General features: G+C 45.8%; 1 protein-coding gene across 1 annotated transcript in view; it reads left to right on the forward strand.

Moving 5' to 3' along the window:
- Window positions 1–21,459, forward strand: part of LOC111973302 (otoferlin-like) — a 164,327-nt gene that overhangs the window by 41,978 nt on the left and 100,890 nt on the right. Inside the window, 1 exon segment of the mRNA XM_070446450.1 lies at window positions 6,467–6,555. Coding sequence (XP_070302551.1) covers window positions 6,467–6,555 — 89 coding nt within the window.

Raw genomic sequence — 21,459 nt, forward strand, 5'->3', positions numbered from 1 at the left:
GAGAGATGAGGAGGAGAGAGAGAGGAGGGAGAGAAGGGAGAGAGAGAAGGAGGAGAGAGAAGGGGAAGAGAGAAGGGAGGGAGAGAGAGGAAGGGAGAGAAGGGAGAAGAGAGAAGGGAGAGAGAGAAGGGAAGACAGAAGGGAAAACAGAGAGGGAGAGAAGGGAAGACAGAAGGGAGAGAGAGAAGGGAGAGAGAGAGGGAGGGAGAGAAGGGAGAGAGAGAAGGGAGGGAGAGAAGGGAAGACAGAAGGGAAAACAGAGAGGGAGAGAAGGGAAGACAGAAGGGAGGGAGAGAAGGGAGAGAGAGAAGGGAGGGAGAGAAGGGAGAGAGAGAAGGGAGGGAGGGAGAGAAGGGAAGAGAGAAGGGAGGGAGAGAAGGGAGAGAGAGAAGGGAGTGAGAGAAGGGAGAGAGAAGGGAGAGGAGAAGGGAGGGAGAAAGGGAGAGAGAGAAGGGAGAGAGAGAAGGAGAGGAGAGGAAGGGAGGGAGAGAAGGGAAGAGAGAGAAGGGAGAGAGAAGAGGGAGGAGAGAAGGGAGAGAGAGAAGGAGAGAGAGAAGGGAGGGAGAGAAGGGAGAGAGAGAGGGAGGGAGAAGGAAGGGAGAGAAGGGAGAGAGAGAAGGGAGAGAGAGAAGGGAAGACAGAAGGGAAAACAGAGAGGGAGAGAAGGGAAGACAGAAGGGAGAGAGAGAAGGGAGAGAGAGAAGGGAGGGAGAGAAGGGAGGGAGAGAAGGGGGGAGAGAAGGGAAGACAGAAGGGAAAACAGAGAGGGAGAGAAGGGAAGATAGAAGGGAGGGAGAGAAGGAGAGAGAGAAGGGAGGAGAGAAGGGAGAGAGAGAAGGGAGGGAGGGAGAGAAGGGAGAGAGAAGGGAGGGAGAGAAGGGAGAGAGAGAAGGGAGTGAGAGAAGGGAGAGAAAGGGAGAGAGAGAAGGGAGGGAGAGAAGGGGGGAGAGAGAGAAGGGAGGGAGAGAAGGGAGGGAGGGAGAGAAGGGAGAGAGAGAAGGGAGAGAGAGAATGGAGGGAGAGAAGGGAGAGAGAGAGAGGGAGAGAGAGAAGGGAGGGAGAGAAGGGAGAGAGAGAAAGGGAGGGAGAGAAGGGAGAGAGAGAAGGGAGGGAGAGAAGGAAGGGAGAGAAGGGAGAGAGAGAAGAGGAGGAGAGAAGGAAGACAGAAGGGAAACAAGGAGGAAGGGGAAGACAGAAGGGAGAGAGAGAAGGAGAGAGAGAAGGGAGGGAAGAGAAGGGAGAGAGAGAAGGGAGGAGAGAAGGGAAGAAGAAGGAAAACAGAGAGGGGAGAGAAGGGAAGACAGAAGGGAGGGAGAGAAGGGAGAGAGAGAAGGGAGGGAGAGAAGGGAGAGAGAGAAGGGAGGGAGGGAGAGAAGGGAGAGAGGAAGGGAGGGGAGAAGGGAGAGAGAGAAGGGAGGAGAGAAGGGAGAGAGAAAGGGAGAGAGAGAAGGAGAGAGAGAGAAGGGAGGGAGAGAAGGGAGGGAGGGAGAGAAGGGAGAGAGAGAAGGGAGAGAGAGAAGGGAGGGAGAGAAGGGAGAGAAGGAAGTAGGCTTGAGGATGCTTTGAGACCATAAGACTGTTGAATAGTCATTTGCGGAGGCCTCTGTCCAAAATGTGGTGCATGGTATATTTCTATAGCTATCTATATACTGTACTGTAGGTGTACTGTAGGTGTCTGGTGCCAGTCAGGTTAATTCTATTGGTACTGTATACAACAGTGAGCATGGGATTTGAACCAGAAACCTTCTGGTTATGAGTTCATCTGCTTTGGGAAAGGGGAGCGACAGTTAGCACATTGGGTTGTGGAACCATCTAGGAAGGTTTGAGAAGCAAACCAAGAACCAAGCAACGCTCATCCAATGTTGTTTTTTGTACTTCAATTATTGTATTTAATTTGCACACATGAATCTAGTCTCTGCCAATTCCCATTTGTGTAGATACACGTACACTGAGTGTGAAAAGAGAACTAATTTCCATGACAACAGCAAAGATGGCTTAGACTGGCTCGTTCCTTCACCCTAAAGAACAATCTGGTTTTCTTTACCGTCACTATGGGTCTATGACTCTATGGCTCTATGGTATGGCTCTATGACTCTATGGTGCTTAGCTCTATAGTTAAGCAGTCAGGTGGTTAACTCAACCGAGGGCATTGGACTTCCTTCCCACTGTTGACCACCATTAATTTATGCCTCCCAGCATTTGTCCCAACTCATAGTGTGTTTCAGTCAGACTCACCGTCTTTATACCAAGTGGCCTGTGCTATATTTGGTTATTGGACTCCATTACCTAAATATCATCATGCATGAGTCATACTGTAACTCACTAAAGGTCATGATGCGCACGAACATGAAGTATGATGAAACATTCTCTCCCGCGGTATTCTGGGCCATGGGTGAGTGATACTAACCTGCCCCAATATATTTACATCAAGCTATCTTCCAAACTACCTGCTCCATTAGATGATGGTCATTCCGTAGTGATGTGTTTATAAACAGACTTCCATTTAGTTTTAATCAGGAAGTTAGTGTTGATTGGTAATGGGGATCGTAATGGCGACGCTGAATTATAATTGATGAGGTTGAGATCTTAAATCGAACCTGGTGCAATTATTGTCAGCATGAATAGTTAATCACACATGTGGGTTTCATAGGCGTGACTGTCTCTGAGTGTGTATTTCCTACAGTACGTGTACAAGTAGTGTCTGTCTGCCTGTTCACCCCCCCACCCCGGACGGGTTTTTTGTGTGTACTATAGATACTTATTGGTAGAGGATTCTTCACAGTGTGTTTCCTCAGAGGTAAACTCAATTTGAATTCATGCCTCCACAGCTAAAACCAAACTTGGACACATTTGTGTGTCAAATGCGTTTCCTCTGTAATGTTCCAGATCATTCCATGCGTTACATTAACTCCATACTGTGGTGTGATGCTTCAGTGTTCTACTGTAAGCTATCTAAGTTTCATCATCACCGTGGGTGTGTGACTACTTAGCTGTGTCACATTAAGACCATGCTGTGGCTTCTCTTCTCTCTCCAGGCTTTTCTAGCAGAGGGGAACAGATTCAGAACTAACTGATGTAGCTACATTATCTCTGGTGTAGTCTTGGACAGTGACTACCCTCGTGAAAAAGTACTTCTGAATTACTACTCATCAGTACTACACAAGATCTACAAAACCTACAGGTTTTACGACTTGGTTGCTATTGAAATGTTCAGTAAACAGGTAGTGATTTATGTAGTAATTGAAGTAGTAATGAGAGATACTGTAATTTGGGATGTTTCACTACTGATGAACACTACATATCTCCTACTCAAATCACTAGATAATTCTCCCTTAATGACTACTGTGCAACTACTTTTGGGAATCTACTACTTAAAACCAAGACATATCTACACAATTCCTACATGTTCACTATTGAATTACCACGTAATGCTTACACATTACTGCATGCCTACTAAATCCCTATTGACATTTACTAATGTTTGCCTATTCTTGTTTCCCTTCTGTCTCACTACTAGACTAGTGTACATGGTATTTCCTCAAGATTCTAACTGTATTATATCATCAAACAATAAATAATAAGCTTATACAAACTTTATTGCAATTAAAAAAAAAATTCATTAAATACTTCGGAAAGTATTCACACCCCTCGATTTTGTTACGTTACAGCCTTATTCTAAAATGGATTAAATAAAAACAATTCCTCAGCAATCTACACACAATACCCCATAATGACAATTTTTGCAAATGTATTACAAATAAAACACAGAAATACCTTATTTACATAAGTTTTCAGACCCTTTGCTATGAGACTCGGAATTGAGCTTAGGTGCATCCTGTTTCCATTGATCATCCTTGAGATGTTTCTACAACTTGATTGGAGTCCACCTGTGGTAAATTCAATTAATTGGACATGATTTGGAAAGGCACACAGCTGTCTATATAAGGTCCCACAGTTGACAGTGCATATCAGAGCAAAAACCAAGATATGAGGTCAAAGAAATTGTCCGTAGAGATCAGAGACAGGATTGTGTCGAGGCACAGATCTGGGGAAGGATACCAAAACATTTCTGCAGCAATGAAGGTCCCCTAGAACATGGTGGCCTGCATAATTCTTAAATGGAAGAAGTTTGGAACCACCAAGACTCTTCCTAGAGCTGGCCGCCCGGCCAAACTGAGCAATCGGGGGACAAGGGCCTTGGTCAGGGAGGTGACCACGAACCCGATGGTCACTCTGACAGAGCTCCAGAGTTCCTCTGTGGAGATGGGAGAACCTTCCAGAAGACTTGTAGCGTCATACCCAAGAAGACTCGAGGCTATAATCGCTGCCAAAGGTGCTTCAACAAAGTTCTGAGTAAAGGGTCTGAATACTTATGTAAACAATGGCCTCCAGACTTCTTATGTCGTGGGTCTCTTTGGCAACTGATCAAAAGAGGTAAGTAGAATGGGTAAGTATACCAATTTGAACGTACTGTATATTTGCAAACAAACACACATACTTATTAGATAGCACGACAAAAACAGAGGCTACATATGTAGCGACATTTCAATGGGGTTAGCAAACAGCTAGGCTGAACTCAATTAATCTCTATGTCAACGGCTAATGGCTAAGACCATTTTGGCTAGCAATCTTTTTTTTTGGGTGGGGGATAAACAGCTAAACAACAACTTGAAAGTATTCATAAAACACAAAGGAAAGGTAAACACATAGATGGTGCCAGCATAAGTGCTATGAAAGACAGGATGACGAAGGATGGAAGATTGAACATTTATTTAACTAGGCAAGTCAGTTAAGAACAAATTCTTATTTACAATGACGGCCTACCGGGGAATGAGCAGAACGACAGATTTTTACATTGTCAGCTCGGGGATTCAATCCAGTAACGTTTCGGTTACTGGCCCAACGCTCTAACCACTAGGCTACCTGCTGCCCCAAGGTGATTACATTCAGGATTGTCAAAGACAGTAGCTAGCTAACAACAACCAACTACTTCCTTTTTTGTCTTCTTCTGTGGTCGTGAGAAGCCGGTGTAGTCTGTTGTGATAGAAGTAGTTAAAACTCTACCTGATTGCTTGACAGCTTTACTACACAGATTGAAAAACCTGTGTAGTAAAGCTGTAGTTTTTTGACTACTTATTTACTACCATCATATAGTAGTAAAAATCTACCTGATTACTACTGGAAACACTACTGCTTTCCTACTGAACACTACAAAACTCGACTTGTGTATCTTAAGTAGTGTATAAACTACACATTCACTACTACATAGTCACTACTGCACAAATAGGTTTTGTGTAGTACTTTTTCATGAGGGTACCACAGAGGGTGGTTGATGGCCAGAAGCAGGATATTTACACGATTCCCAATGAACCACTCTGTTCAATCCGTTCAGTGTTTCTGTCTGTTGGTTTGCTTGATAAGTGTGAGGTGCTTGATAAGTGTGTCCATGCTTGTCCGCTCCGTCTGTTAGTGAGACTGACACCTCTGACTCTGGGGCAATTGGCAGCACCGAGTGCGGGTTAATAGCACCACACACACACACACCATACAGTAGCAGGTGGAACCCCATGTTTCAGTAATGGGACAGGCCTGATGGATCACTGCTCTGAGTAAAAACAGGCCAATGTGCTGTCAGCAACCAGGAGGAGAGAGGATCAGCAAGGGGTGTTTGAGCTTTAAACAGCCCCTCCTCTCACACACCAGCACTGGCAGACACTTACTAAGTTCAACGTTACAACAGACAAGACAGAGAAGACTGATAAAAATAGCTACCTATTTCAGCTCTGTACCTTTGACAGGTTTGACCTCGGCTAGCTCTCGCTATATGGACCCTTACTCTACTCAACACCAATGAATGAAATTGAACCTGGATGACGTGATAACACACAGGGGTGTTCTGCTGATTGGCTAGTCAATCGAAGACAGACATTTAGAGGTGTGATAACTGGGACCTAACAGTTCTCAGGAAAACATGAAGCAATGCATGTTTCTGTCAATATGATGTCCGTTCTAAGTAAGTCCCAACTACCACACTTACAAACAAGGCCATTCCAGAGCTATTTAAAGTAGCTGGCAGTACAGGGGAACAACTATAATCATGCTGGGGTTGCAACTTCTGTTCTGCTATTAGAAATGACTCTGCAGCACAACAAGGTTTTCTGGCATTTTCAATTGTTCATGTTGCTGGTGGTGTTGCTTCACTGTTGGATTGAATGTTTTTCTCTTACTTAGTCAAACAAGTAATTAGATGTTCTATGGCCCAGTAAGAGAGGGATGATGGGCTTTGGTGAATTGCCTGTTGTGTTTAATGATTGACCTGAAATACTTTTAAACCAGTCAGTCAAATGATTTCCTTGGAAACAAACTGTAGATGTTGTGGTTGCATCAATATAGGCTGTGGTTGTGCAGCCTGTTAAACAGTCTCATAGTGTTTGCGAATCCTTAATTAGTCCTTCTCTCCCCTCAGATGTTCCGATGGCCGATTGCCAGTAGAGTGGATGAAAACGAGATACTGGAGCTTCAAGTGTTCAACTACAGCAAAATCTTCACCAACAGGTCAGTTACTATAAACACAGTATTGTAACATACCTACCACTACTAACAAAACTTGAACCAACAGGTCAGTTACTATAAACACAGTATTGTAACATACCTACCACTACTAACAAAACTTAAACACAACAGGTCAGTCCCAACATGCTCAATACACACTCCAACGACGAGTCAGAGGCAATAATACGCATAACAAGCTCCAACTGGCCACCAGATTAACCAGGATCTAACTAGGAGTTGCAACATAGAGGGAAGGATACCAGCTCCCTTCCAACACTTTTCACCTGCCATCCTCAGACTTACATAATGCTGTAAACAATGTAGCTGCAGGCACTTCGGATTGACAATCAGATCCTAACGCTTCTTCACTATGAAGTGATAGATTGACTCAATTAAACGTGTGATAGGCTGCAGACCGCAGGGCAGGATTAGGTCAAATCCTTAAATTGAGGATTCACATTTTAGCAGACTCTCTTATCCAGAGCGATTTACAGTAGAAATTAGGGTTAAGTGCCTTGCTTGGGGATTCAAAGTGTAGTGGCTCAGGGATTCAAACCAGCAACATTTCAGTTACTGGCCCAACACTCTTAACTGCTAGGCTATCTGCTGCCCCCATTTGAGAGGAACGTTGTAGCACCAGTGGTTAAAGACTATATAGCTACTCTACCTATCTCTATGGTTAAAGATCATCACTAACTTTGGAAGCTTTTTTCTTTCTACTGGATGGATACAGCCCTTGTAGAAGGATGGTTTAAGTTAGTGCATTTATGCTGTTAGATGTCATAAAGCTAGTGAGTACATTGTCAACCTCTGTTAGCTTGACTGGATTCATCTCATCAGTTCAGGTCTACCAGCTGCCCAGTGGGCTGACTGCTGTGTCCCGAGTCCTCAAATTGGGCTTCCCACGCAAGAACCCTGTGTGTGTGACGTTGTTTGTTTATCTCAGCCACATAAAGAGATGAGTCAGAACTAAAGCACTCTGACTGCTCTGTCTATCGCTTTTTCATCAACGCAGCTATGTAGTGGCATCAAGCCAATTCTACTGTACTATTGAATTCTATGGGAACCATTAATGATACAGAGACAGAGAACAGACAGACAGTTTGGTCCTATTCTCAACAAGTCCAGGTTCAAGGATTTGATTGAAAATCATTATTTTGTATTCGATAGTTTGAGTGTGTTTACTTGGTTTTCGTGTCATCAATATGGACAATGGACCACCCATTTGCACAGATATGTTCTTTTCATACCTATTGGCATGTCATTACATCTGAGAGTACAGCTGTGGAGTTGCCTAGCTCCTAGACAGTTCTGATGCCTACGAGAAGAGCCTTGCTGTGTTCGTGCCGTGTGTTGCTCTGTAGCTACAATGGCCGGCGCATCTTCAAACACAAAGCATCAGTTAATATAAAAAAGATGCTGCGGATAACACACCAACACACACCTAACAAGGGGTGTTGGTAAATCATTGAAGGTCACCCCTAGCATATGTTATTCTTCTCACACCTGCCCCATATGTCCACAGACCGCCTCATTACAAAAGTAACCAATACCCTTCATGGCTGCTGGTTGATGACCTCCTGGCCTGATGACTGTCAATAGTCACCATGTCATTATGGCTGGCAGGCCATGTCACACCGAGTTCAGAGCAGAATGGATGGGAGAAGGAGTAGAGGGATGACGAGGGTCATGTTACCAAAATAAAAAGAGTTGAGGTATGACAAAGATGACACACACACACACACACACACACACACACACACACAACACACACAGCACATCACACACACACACACACACACACACACACACACACACACACACACACACCCCACCCACAACCCACACACACACACACACACACACATTGATGCACCAATGGGAGACCTGCAGTTTATTTACGACCCAAAACATTGTTGCTGCTTCATTTTTTCCTCCAATTTAATTTATGTTAAGGGATGTGAGTGTGACCTGTATAAAGTCCTTCTTCTACAAAGCCTTCCACAGTGAGATAAAGACTGTGTATAATTCATGTGTATCTTCTCTTCCCAGACAGAGCTCCTCTCTGCCTTCGCCTCCGCTGTCCCACTCGCCCCCCGGGCCCCCCCCCCCCCCTCTCTCTCTCTCGGTCTCTCTCCACACTCCATTTCTCCACAGACTGGCATTCATGCTTTCATCCCTTGTATCCTCATATCCTCTGTTTAGTGTTCTCTACCTTCATTTTTCTAACGTCTGTCTATACTTATCAGCAAACCTTAAACCTTTCAGTTTATTACATTTCAACCATCTGTCCTCGTTAATTTTCCTCACATTCTCCCCTCTTTCATTCTTCATTCCGCAAGCGCTTATTCATCTATCCATCTTTCTCATTTTCTGTTCTGTCATCCCTTTCATCATTATTTCATAATCCCTTCTCCTCTCTCTCCATTCCCCAAATCTTCTCTGTCCTTGGTAAAGTGCAAGGGTCATTGTTCATTCCCTTCACATAGAGCACTCATCAGCACACAGTTATGTCTCTAAACTTTGCACAGTGGCACAGCCACACCATAACACACAGGTACAGGGGTGGCAGACAATATAGGGGAGGAGCTCAGGAGCTCTAAGAGAGAGAAGAGAGAAGAGAGAGAGAGAGAGAGAGAGAGAGAGAGAGAGAGAGAGAGAGAGAGAGAGAGAGAGAGAGAGAGAGAGAGAGAGAGAGAGAGAGAGAGAGAGAGAGAGAGAGAGAGAGAGAGAGGAGAGAGAGAGAGAGAGAGAGAGAGAGAGAGAGAGAGAGAGAGAGAGAGAGAGAGAGAGAGAGAAGAGAGAGAGAGAGAGAGAGAGAGAGAGAGAGAGAAGAGAGAGAGAGAGAGAGAGAGAGAGAGAGAGAGAAGAGAGAGAGAGAGAGAGAGAGAGAGAGAGATGAGAGAGAGAGAGAGAGAGAGAGAGAGAGAGAGAGAGAGAGAGAGAGAGAGAGAGGAGAGAGAGTTAGAGGAAGAGAGAGAGGGGAAGAGAGAGAGAGAGAGAGAGAGAGAGAGAGGGGGGTGTGGGCATGTGTGTTATTCATGTCTAACTGGCCAACATGGGGAACTGCTTAGTAATATGACAATCAAAACTAAATCAGTTTAAAGCTTAATTTCTTCTTCTTACCATTTCTCAAGAGCATACAGTACAGTCATTTCCATGAGAGAATACTCAACAGCCTGTGGTTTGTTTTCATATTCCAAGGTCTTCTCTACAGTCATTTCTTCTAAGAGCAAAACATGTTCTTGTAGTCAAGCCTTAATTAAGGAAGTTTTATTTTTTATAACCCAATCTCTATTTTTGATGTAAATGGCATGCTATACAGTAGAAGGGTTCAGACACCTTTTTTTGTGATTTCACATGATTTTGAGAAACTTACCCCAAACTGCAAATCACTTACTCATCCTCGTTGTGTAGTATGGGGGCCCTGAGAAGACATGAACAAAGTCTTCAAAAACACCCAAATACGCCCTTTTAGAAATGCTCTCAGTAGAGTTATGCAGGTCTTTAGATGTTGAAATTGTGTCATTCTGAACTTTATCCGGAATGTTATATAATGGTTTTGCACGACTCGATCCATTTCCCCAATCCAGCTGTTGCCTTCCATGTAGCCTGCTGCTACAGGTAACTGCCAAAATAAAGGAAACCCCAACATAAAGTGTCTTAATAGGGCGTTGGGCATCCATGAGCTGCCAAAACAGCTTCAATGCCCCTTGGCATAGATTCTGTGTCTGGATCTTCCTGTGTAGAAGCACCCCATGCTTTCAATATGCTTTGTATCCCTTGTTTATTCAAGTGTTTCCTTTATTTTCTCAGTTACCTGTAGAATGGAAGGACAGGTATCGCTTGAGTCGCAACAAAATGGAATATACCTTTGCGGATAAAGTTCGGACTGACAGAATTTCATGTGTTCTTCATCACTATACTGAGAACTTTGCCCTTTATAAAACAACGTATTTGGGTGTTTTTGAAGCCTTTGTTTGTGGGTTTTTTTTGTGTAAAGAATACAACTTCTCCTTCAATTTACTTAATTGCCCGATGGAAGCTAGCACACTTCAGACTTTGAGGGTTGATCTAGATTAGAAAAATGAAATTGACTTGAGAAGGAATAAAGAGAGGAACTCTGCTTTGAATTATGAAGTAGATGAAAGTAAATTGTTTGGCAGGCAAGGATCAATAATGAATGGCACCTTTTGAAGAGCCAAAAAGTGAGCCAGAACCTGATAGGCTGTTTTTATTCTATTATTCAGGAGTACACAGGAGTGGCTGAAAGGGACTGACAAACAGTTCACTTTTCTGAGGAGGTATCGATCACCATTATGATAACAAAAGGACAGAGTAGAAAATAGATAAAGATTGGGGAGGATAGAGGAGAGGGTTGGAGAAGAGAGAACAGTAGAGGAGGGTACATGAAAATGACCTAAATAAAAGTTTGAATAGTTTTTAGTTTCTTGTAAAAAATAGATAAACTATACTCCATAGAGAATCATCCTAGGTATTTTGGCTATGAGCCCAAAAGGGACATACCATATGGTGTTATTCAGTATGGGAAGACTTAGCTACTTCCAGATGAAGCCTGGCTGTATGTGCTGGAGGTGGAATGATTAGTTACAGTGAAGATTAAATCTGGAGTAAGGTTCTGTTTCTGTCCCCATGAAGTTTGTCCTGAATTATATGTCTGTGCTGGCTGTTTACTTCATTTGGCTGCAGTTGTTATTATTGTTACACTTCAGTTTCTGCTGCATTTTGCATCCATCTCTCAGGAGGGAGGGGAAAGTGAGAGAACAGACACAGAGAGAGAAAGAGAGAAGGGAGAGAGGGGGCAAAGCAGAGAGAAAAGCCCAGAGAGAGAGAGAGGAAAGAGAGAGAGAGAGAGAGATTGGAGGAGTGGTCTTGAGCCCAACACTCTGCTGTGTTCCAAGTGAAGAGAGAGAGAGAGAGATGGAGGGAGTTTGGGTCTTGAGGCCAACACTCTGCTGTTTCCAAAGTGGAGAGAGGAGAGAAGAGAGAGAGAGAAGGAGAGAGAGGAGAGAGAGAGAGAAAGAGAGAGAGAGGAGAGAACAGAGAAGAGAGGGAGAGGAGAGGAAGAGAGAGAGGAGAGGAGGAGAGAGAAGGAGAGAGAGAGAAGAGAGAGAGAGAGAGAGAGGACGAGAGAGAGAGAGAAGAGAGAGAGATGAGAGAGATGAGAGAGAGAGAGAGAGAGAGAGGAGACTGAGAGACGGAAAGAGAGACGAGAGTGTTATGCTGTGTTAAGGGAGGGACCCAAAAGCGACGTAATAGAAACAGAGTCTTTATTCCAGTTCTTAAACAAATAATGATACTCCTGGATATTAACAAAGGTAAAATCCAAAACAGGAAACTTGAAATCCCTCTCGTCAGTAGAGAGACACGAACGGGAGACGCCGACCACAGACTGCACGGTCGCTACAGGAAGCACAGGCCGTAGCTGAACTTAGACACCTGCTCACACGCAGCATCTGAAGAAGGCAAAAAAAACACGACAGGGCGCGAACAAGGAACACAGAACAGCAAACATCACAAGAAGTCCGAACAAGGGACAGAGCGAAACAGAGGGAGAAATAGGGACTCTAAATCAGAGGGCCAAAATAGGGGACAGGTGTGAAAGAGTAAATGACGGTCGTTTAGAGAATGAAAAACAGCTGGGAGCAGGAACGGAACGATAGAGAGAGAGAGCGGGAGAGGATGAGAGGCGAGGAGGAGAGAGAGGGATAGAAGGAAAGAGGGAAAGAAACCTAATAAGACCAGGCAGAGGGAAGCACAGGGGACAAGGACATGATGATCAAAGGACCCCAAAAACATGACAGTACCCCCCCACTCACGAGCGCCTCCTTGGCGCAACTCGGAGGAGGAAACCCCTCGCTGGCAACGAAGGAATCATCATCAACGAACGGTTTCCAGCACGTCCCGAGGATGGAACCCAACGTCCTCTCCTCAGGACCCGTAACCCTCCCAATCCACAAGTACTGGTGACCACGTCCCCGAGAACGCTCATGTCCATGATCTTCCGTACCTTGTAAATAGGTGCGCCCCTCGACAGGACGGGGGGGGGGGAGGGAAGACGAAAACGGTCTCGGCGCGAAGAAAAGGCTTGACACAAGAGACATGGAAGACAGGGTGACGCGACGAAGATTGTCGCGGAAGAAGCAGTCGCACGAGCTGACAGGTTGACGACCTGAGAGACACGGAAACGGACCAATGACGCCGGAGTCAACTTGCGAGAAAGCTGTCTTAAGGGGGAGGTTACGCAGTGAAAAGCCACACTCCTCCTGACCGCGACAATACCTAGGGACTCTTAATCCTACGTTATTGGGCGGCTCTCACAGTCTGCGCCCTGTAACGCCAAAGTGCAGACCTGACCTCCTCCAGGTGCGCTCACTAACGTTGGACAAAAGCCTGACGGAGGGAACGCTGGACTCGGCTGGAGCTGGGCACGAGGGGAAAAACAGAGAGGCTGTTTAACCAAGACTACTCTGAAACGGAGATAGCCCCATGGTAGAGACGAAGGAAGCGAGTGTGAGCGTTTAACTCAGCCCAAGGGGTAGCTGTTTCTGCCCCAAGACGCAGGGTTTCGAAACGAAAGGCGCGTAATATGCGACCAAATCGACTGATTGGCCTTTCTGCTTTTGACGTTAGACTGGGGATGAAACCGGAAGAGAGACTGACGGAAAGCGCCAATCAAATGACAGAAACTCCCTCCAAAAACTGTGCACGTGAATTGCGGACCTCTGTCTGAAACGGCGTCAACGGCATAGGAGAGCGCCATGAATTCTGAAACAGTCTCAATGTATGATTTGTGCCGTCTCCTTAGCGGAAGGAAGCTTAGCGAGGGGAAATGAAATGGTGCCGCCTTAGAGAAACCTATCGATAACCGTAAGAATCAAGGTTCTTTCCCCGCAGGACGAAGGCAGGACCGGTAATAAATCTAAGGCGATGTGAGACCAGATGGTCGAGAAAGAATGGGAACGGGTCTGAGACGACCGCAGGAGGAGAGTTACCTGACTTAGTCTGCGCCGGCAGTCCGAACAAGCAGCACGAAACGCGGCGTTGTCCCGCTCCTGAGTAGGCCACAAAAACCGCTGGCGAATAGAAGCAAGGTACCCCGAACCGGGGTGCCAGCTAACTTGGCAGATGTGAGCCATCTGGAAGAACAGCCAGACGAGTTTAGAGACAGGAAACGAACAGAAGGTTACTAGGACAAGCCGCGCGGCGACGCAGTGTGAGTGAGTGCTTGCTTTACCTGTCTCCTAATTCCCCGACAGTCACCCGACAACACGCCTTCAGGGATGATCCCCTCGGGGTCCGGGTAGAAGCCACAGAGAACCTTAAAGAGACGGGATAAGGCATCAGGCTTGGTGTTCTTAATTTCCCGGGCGATTAAGAAACACGAACTCGAACGGGAGCGAAAAACAACGCCCAACAGATTGACGTTGCATTAAGTGTTTGCAGAACGGATTACTCAAGGTTCTTATGGGGCAGTCCAAACGACAAAGGGACGGTCGGGCCCCTCCAAACCACTGTCGCCATTCGCTATGGGCTAATGCGGATGGCGAGCAGTTACGCGGTTACCCACATCATAGGTGCGCTCGATGCGCGACAGTGCGATGAGAAAAGTAAGGCGCTAAGGATGGAGCCTTATCGCTCAGAATGGAAGCGCTGCAGGACAGAATGGCTCCCACGCACACCTGTGAAAGCGTCAACCTCGACAAGAATGTTTTAGTGACGTTCAGGAGTAACAAGGATTAGGGGCGGATTGTAAAACGCTTCTTGAGAGATCAAAGCTCCCTGGCGGAACCGGACCACTTTCAAAGCAAAGTCTTGACAGAGTCAGAGCTTGTGAGAGGGGCAGCCACTGACCGAAATTAACGAAATGAAAACAGCCGATTAAAATTAGCGAAAACCGAGAAAGCGCTGCAACTCGACACGTGACTTAGGGAAACGGGCCAATGCTGACCAAGCCGGACCTCTTTTAGCGGGAATCCATCTGGAATGCCTTCAGCGGAATAACAAGAACGAGAAACTGTGACAGAGGAGACCATGAAAGGCGCACTTCTCAGCCCTTCAACGTAGAGACAATTCTCTAAAAGGCGCTGGAGTACAACGTCGAAAACGGTGCTGAACATGAATCTCGAGTGACGGTGAAAAAAATCAGGATACGTCAAGGTAAACGAAAACAAAGATGTTCAGCATGTCTCTCAGTACATCATTAACTAATGCCATGAAAGGGGGAAAAAAACCCAAAAAAGGGCTGGAAGCATTAGCGGGAGATCCGAACGGCAGAACCCGGTATTCAAAATGCCTAACGGAGTCATGTTAAAACGGCCGTTTTCCACTCGTGCCCCCACCTCTGATGCGCTACGAGATGGTAAGCTTACGAAGGTCCATTAGCCGAAAGAACCTGGCTCCCTGCAAAATCTCGAAGGGCTGACGAACATAACGGGAAGCGGATTAACGATTCTTAAACCGTTATGTTCATTCAGCCCTCGATAATCCACGCAGGGGCGCCATGAGTACCGTCCTTCTTTCTTAACAAAGAAAAACCCCGCTTCCGGCGGGGAGAGGAAGAAGGCCACCACGAGGTACCGGCGTCAGAGAAACAGACAGATAAATCCTCGAGAGCCTTACGTTCGGGAGCCGACAGAGGTAATAGTCTACCCCGAGGGGGAGTGGTCCCGGAAGGAAGATCAATACAACAATCATACGACCGGTGAGGAGGAAGAGAGTGGCTCCTGACCGACTGAAGAACCGTGCGCAGATCATGATAATTCCTCCGGCATCCTGTCAAATCAACCAGGTTCTCCTCTGAGTATAGGGACAGAAGAAACCAGGAGGGAATAGCAGACATTAAAACACTTCACATGACAAAACCGTTCACAGGATTAGGATAGAATTAACTAGGGACCAATTAATAGGAAGGATTATTGACATACTAGCCCAGGGATGACCCAAACCAACAGAGTTGGAAAAGGTGAACGAAAAATCAAAAAGGAAATGGGTCTCACTGTGGCTTACCCAGATACTGTGAGGGTTAAAGGGTAGTGTCTCACATCTGATACTGGGAGAAGACTACCATCTAAGGCGAAGCATGGCGCGTGGGCTCCCTAAATGTCTGAGAGGTATGCTCCATGTTTCCCGATCCCATGCTTCGTCCATAAAAACCCCAGCCCCAGATCTATCAAGGCCACTGCAGGAAGCAGTCGAACCGGTCCAGCGTAGCATGCGACCGGACAAGGTAGTACAGGATCTTGATGGAGAACCTGAGTAGTAGCGCTCACAGTAGCGCCTCCGCTTACTGATGAGCTCTGGCTTTTACTGGACATTGACATGACAAAAAATGTCCAGCAGAACCGCAATAGGCAAAGGCGGTTGTGATTCTCCGTTCCCTCTCCTTAGTCGAGATGCGAATACTCCCAGCTGCATGGGCTCAGTCTTCTGAGCCGGTGGAGGAGGGATGGTTGAGATGCGGGAGAGGGGAAACACCGTTTAACGCTGAGCTCTCTTCCACGAGGCTCGGTGGACGAAGATCTACCCGTCGTTCTAGTTGGCGGATGGCGAGTGCAATCAAAGAGTCCACGCTGGAAGGAATCCTCCCGGAGAAATCTCATCCTTAACCTCAGCGTGGAGTCCCTCCAGGGAAAACGAGCGAGCAAACGGCGGCTCGTTCCAGTCACTGGATGCAGCAAGACGGCGAAACTCTAAGAGTAATCCGTTTATGGATCGATCAAAACCTGGACAATAGGGAAGCCAGGGGCCCTGGAAAGCCGCCTTCCCAAAAACTGAACGATCAAAAACCCGTATCGATCTCCTCTTTTTAAAGTTCTGATTAAACGTTTTGTTAGAACACTCAGCCCTTGCCTCCCAGATACTGTGGCCCCACTCCCGAGCCCGACCAGTAAGGATGAAATGGACGTAAGCGATCGAGCTCTCTCTCTTTGAGTATTGTGCTTGGGCTGGGAGCGAGAGAGAACACCAATATCACATGGGTGAGAAAGGAGCGACACTCAGCTGGGGGGCTGCCCAGAGTAAACATTTGGGCGTGGCGTTTATTTAACCCTTAGGTTTCCGGAGACTCGGAAGACCCAGGAAGTCATGAGCCGTCAAAGGCATGGCACGAGACAAGACTCTGAAAACTGTCCCTTAGCCCTGAGAGATCGCGAGAGACCTGAGCGGACCATCGGCGCTCGCTGCCCGAACCGCGACAATCTGACGTGTCTTAGCCCACGACAATGCTCCTTCTCACGGCGGTGACAAGCTGTCCGTCACATGCCGAGTATATCCGCTGTTTCTTTCTCCTGATCTCGTCGCAGCGTTGCTAGGAATCCGTAGTCGCCTGGCGTCCATTTCTTCTGGCCTCGGGATTCTCTCTGTTCAATGCTGCTGTGAATGACGGACCCAAAAAAGACGACTTGCATAAGTAGAAACAGAGTCTTTATTCCAGTCTTAACAACAAATACATGCACGTACTCCTTGGATATTAACCAAAGGTAAATCCAAAACAGGAAACTGAAATCCTCTCGTCAGGTAGGAGAGGAACGACTTTGAGACGCGACCACAGACCTGCAGGGTCGCCTACAGGAAGCGCACAGGCCGTTAGCTGACTTAGACACCTGCTCACACGCAAGCATCCTGCAAGAAGGCAAAAAACACGACACAGGGCGCGAGGGCGAGAACAAGACACCAGAAACAGCAAACATCAAACACGACGAATCCGACAAGTGACAGAAGCGGGAAAACAGAGGGCAAGAAATACGCGGACTCTACATCAGAAGGGCAACAAATAGTGGACAGTGTGTGGGAAGAGGTAAGGGGTAAATGGGAGTCTTAGGAGGAGAAGAGAAAAACAGCTGGAAAGAGCAGGAACGGAACGACTTAGAGAGACGAGACAGCCGAGGACGAGGAGAGAGGGCATGAAGGAGAAAGAGGGATGAGAAAAGGACCGGAAACGAAACCTAATAAGGGACCAGCAGAGGGAAGCACGAGGGACAAGACATGATGATAGATCAAAGACAAAACATAAAGACGGGAAGAGAAGAGAGGAGACAGGGAGGTAGAGAAAGATTTAGAATTGACAGACTGTCGAAGAGACAGGTCGAAGATGGAAGGGAGGAGAGACGATAGCCAGAGGGATGAGAGAGAGACGAAGAGATAGAAGAGAGAGAGAGGAGAGACTGACGAGGAGAGAGATATTACCACGATGTGGGGAAGGGAAAGGGAGAACAAGGCTAGACGAGAAGTTTGGAGTGATAAACACAATGATTGTTTTGGTGACTTGCGTCTTTTTACTGAGTAGGATCTAACAGCCATGGCCTTATTAATATGTCCTGGCGCTCTCTCTCTCTCTCTCTCTCTCTCTTCTCTCTCTCTCTCTCTCTCTCTCTCTCGTCCTCTCTCTCTCTCTCTCTCTCTTCTCGCTCTCTCTCCTCTCTCTCTCTTTCTCTCTCTCTCTCTCTCTTCTCTCTCGTCTCTCTCGCTCGCTCTCTCAGATTCAATTCAAGGCGGCTTTATTGGCATGCGGAACACATTGTTAACATTTGCCAAAGCAAGTGATGTTAGATAATATACCAAAGTGAAATAAACAATAAAATTGAACAGTAAACATTACACTCAGACGTTCCAAAAGAATAAAGACCATTACAAAGTCGTATTATGTATAATATACAGCTAGTTGTAACAGTTAAAGTACAAAAGGGAAAATAATAAAACATAAATATGGGTGCTGTATTTACCAATGGTTGTTTGTTATTCACTGGTGCCCTTTTCTTGTGGCAACAGGTCACAAATGTTGCTGCTGTGATGGCACACTGTGATATTTCACCCAGTAGATAGGGGAGTTTATCAATATCGGATTGTTTTCAAAATCTTTGTGGATCTGTGTAATATATATGGTCATACATTTGGCAGGAGGTTAGGAAGTGCAGCTCAGTTTCCACCTCATTTTGTGGGCAGTGTGCACATAGCCTGTCTTCTCTTGAGAGCCAGGTCTGCCTACGGCGGCCTTTCTCAATAGCAAGGCTATGCTCACTGACTCTGGACATAGTCAAAGCTTTCCTTAAGTTTGTGTCAGTCACAGTGGTCAGGTTTTCTGCCATTGTGTACTCTCTGTTTAGGGCCAAATAGCATTCTAGTTTGCTCTGTTTTTTTGTTCATTCTTTCCAATGTGTCAAGTAATTATCTTTTTGTTTTCTCATGATTTGGTTGGGTCTAATTGTGTTGCTGTCCTGGGGCTCTGTGGGGTCTGTTTGTGTTTGTGAACAGAGCCCCAGGACCAGCTTTCCTAGGGGACTCTTCTCCAGGTCCATCTCTCTGTAGGTGATGGCTTTATGGAAGGTTTGGGAATCGCTTACTTTTAGGTGCTTGTAGAATGTAACGGCTCTTTTCTGGATTTTGATCATCCGCGGGTATCGGCCTAATTCTGCTCTGCATGCATTATTTATATTATTAATATTACTCAGTTCCTTTGGCTTGGATGCCTCATGATTGACTATCGCTCTGTTCAAGTAGTGTGATTTTGCTGTGATCTGATAGGGGTCTCAGTGGACTGACTGTGAACGCTCTGAGAGACTCTGGGTTGAGGTCAGTGATAAAGTAGTCTACAGTACTACTGCCAAGAGATGCGCTATAGGTGTACCTACCATAGGAGTCCCCTCAAAGCCTACCATTGACTATGTATATACCCAGTGTGTGACAGAGCTGCAGGAGTTGTGACCCGTTTTTGTTGGTTAAGTTGTCATAGTTGTGCCTAGGGGGGCATATGGGGGAGGGAATGCTGTCACCTCCAGGCAGGTGTTTGTCCCCCTGTGTGCTGAGGGTGTCAGCTTCTTGTCCGTTTCTGGCATTAAGGTCACCACAGACTAGTACATGTCCGTGGGCCTGGAAATTATTTATTCCCCCCTTCAGGATGGAAAAGCTGTCTTCATTAAAGTATGGGGATTCTAGTGGGGGATATACAGTTTATTTCGGAAGCTTACATACACCTTAGCCAAAGACATTTAAACTCCGTTTTTCACAGTTCCTGACATTTAATCCTAGTAAAAATGCCCTGTCTTAGGCCAGTTAGGATCACCACTTTATTTTGAGAATGTGAAATGTCAGAATAATGGTAGAGAGAATTATTTATTTCAGCTTTTGTTTTTTTCATCACATTCCCAGTGGGTCAGAAGTTTACATACACTCAATTAGTATTTGGTAGCATTGCCTTTAAATTGTTTAACTTGGATCAAACGTCTCAGTTAGCCTTCCACAAGCTTCCCATAATAAGTTGGGTGATTTCTCCTGACAGAGCTGGTGTAACTGAGTCAGGTTTGTAGGCCTCCTTGCTTGCACATGCTTTTTCAGTTCTGCCCACAAATTTTCTATAGGATTGAGGTCAGGGCTTTGTGATTGGCCACTTTGCCACAACTTTGGAAGTATGCTTGGGGTCATTGTCCATTTGGAAGACCCATTTGCGACCAAGCTTTAACTTCCTGACATGTCTTAAGAATTTGCTTCAATATATCCACAGAATTTCCGGCCTCATGATGCCATCTATTTTGTGAAGTGCACCAGTTCCTACTGCAGCAAGAGTCAGACCACCCCCACAACATGATGCTGCCACGCCAGCTTCACGGTTGGATGTTGTTCTTCGACTTGCAAGCCTCCCCCTTTTTCTCCAAACATAACAATGGTCATTATGGCCAAACAGTTCTATTTTTGTTTCATCAGACCAGAGGACATTTCTCCGAAAAGTACGATCTTTGTCCCCATGTGCAGTTACAAAATGGCTTTTTTATGGCGTTTTGGAGCAATGGCTTCTTCCTTGCTGAGCGGCCTTTCAGGCTATGTCAATATAGGACTTGTTTTATTGTGGATATAGATACTTTGTTACCTGTTTCCTCCAGCATCTTCACAAGGTCCTTTGCTGTTGTTCTGGGATTGGTTTGCACTTTTTTGCACCAGAGTACATTCATCTCTAGGAGACAGAACGCGTCTCCTTCCTGAGCGGTATGACGGCTGCGTGGTCCCATGGTGTTTATACTCTGCGTACTATTGTTTGTACAGATGCACGTGGTACCTTCAGGCACTTGTAAATTGCTCCAAGGATGAACCAGACTTGTGGAGGTCTACAATCTTTTCCTGAGGTCTTGGTTGATTTATTTGGATTTTCCCATGATTGTCAAGCAAAGAGGCACTGATTTGAAGGTAGGCCTTGAAATACACCACAGTACACCTCCAATTAACTACAATAATGTCAATTAACCTATCAGAAGCTTCTAAAGCCATGACATAATTTTGGAATTCTACAAGCTGTTTAAAGGCATAGTCAACTTATTGTATGTAAACTTCTGACCCACTGGAATTGTGATACAGTGAATTTTAATTTAAATAATCTGTCTGTAAACAATTGTTGGAAAAATGACTTGTGTCATGCACAAAGTATATGTCCTAACCAACTTGCCAAAACTATAGTTTGTTAACAAGAAATTTGTGGAGTGGTTGAAAAACGAGTTTAAATGATCCAACATATGTGTTATGTATACTTCAACTTCAACTGTAGGTTTGAGAGCGATGTCCTTTAGGGTCTGGGCGAAGGTGGGGCACGTGCTGCCTTGTATAGGTGGAGCTGGTCATAAAGGTGTTCAAGTCCAGGGTGGAGTGGTGGCCAGGTTAAACATTTTGGTTTGAGGCACAGTCACGGGAATACTTACCCGCTGTATGGTAGCAGGGTGGAAGTCTTTTCGTGGTAGCAGGGTGGAAGTCTTTTCGTGTAGCAGGGTGGAAAGTCTTTTCGTGGTAGCAGGGTGGAAGCTTTTCGTGGTAGCAGGGTGGATAGTTAGGGAAAGTAGAATAAGCTTTTTCTATCACCCTTGAGTGCTTTGGCCACCCTTTCCTGCTGGGCTCTAAGGTCGTTTG

This window comes from Salvelinus sp. IW2-2015, linkage group LG14 (genome assembly GCF_002910315.2).
Source record: "Salvelinus sp. IW2-2015 linkage group LG14, ASM291031v2, whole genome shotgun sequence".
NCBI classification, from domain to species: Eukaryota; Metazoa; Chordata; class Actinopteri; order Salmoniformes; family Salmonidae; genus Salvelinus; species Salvelinus sp. IW2-2015.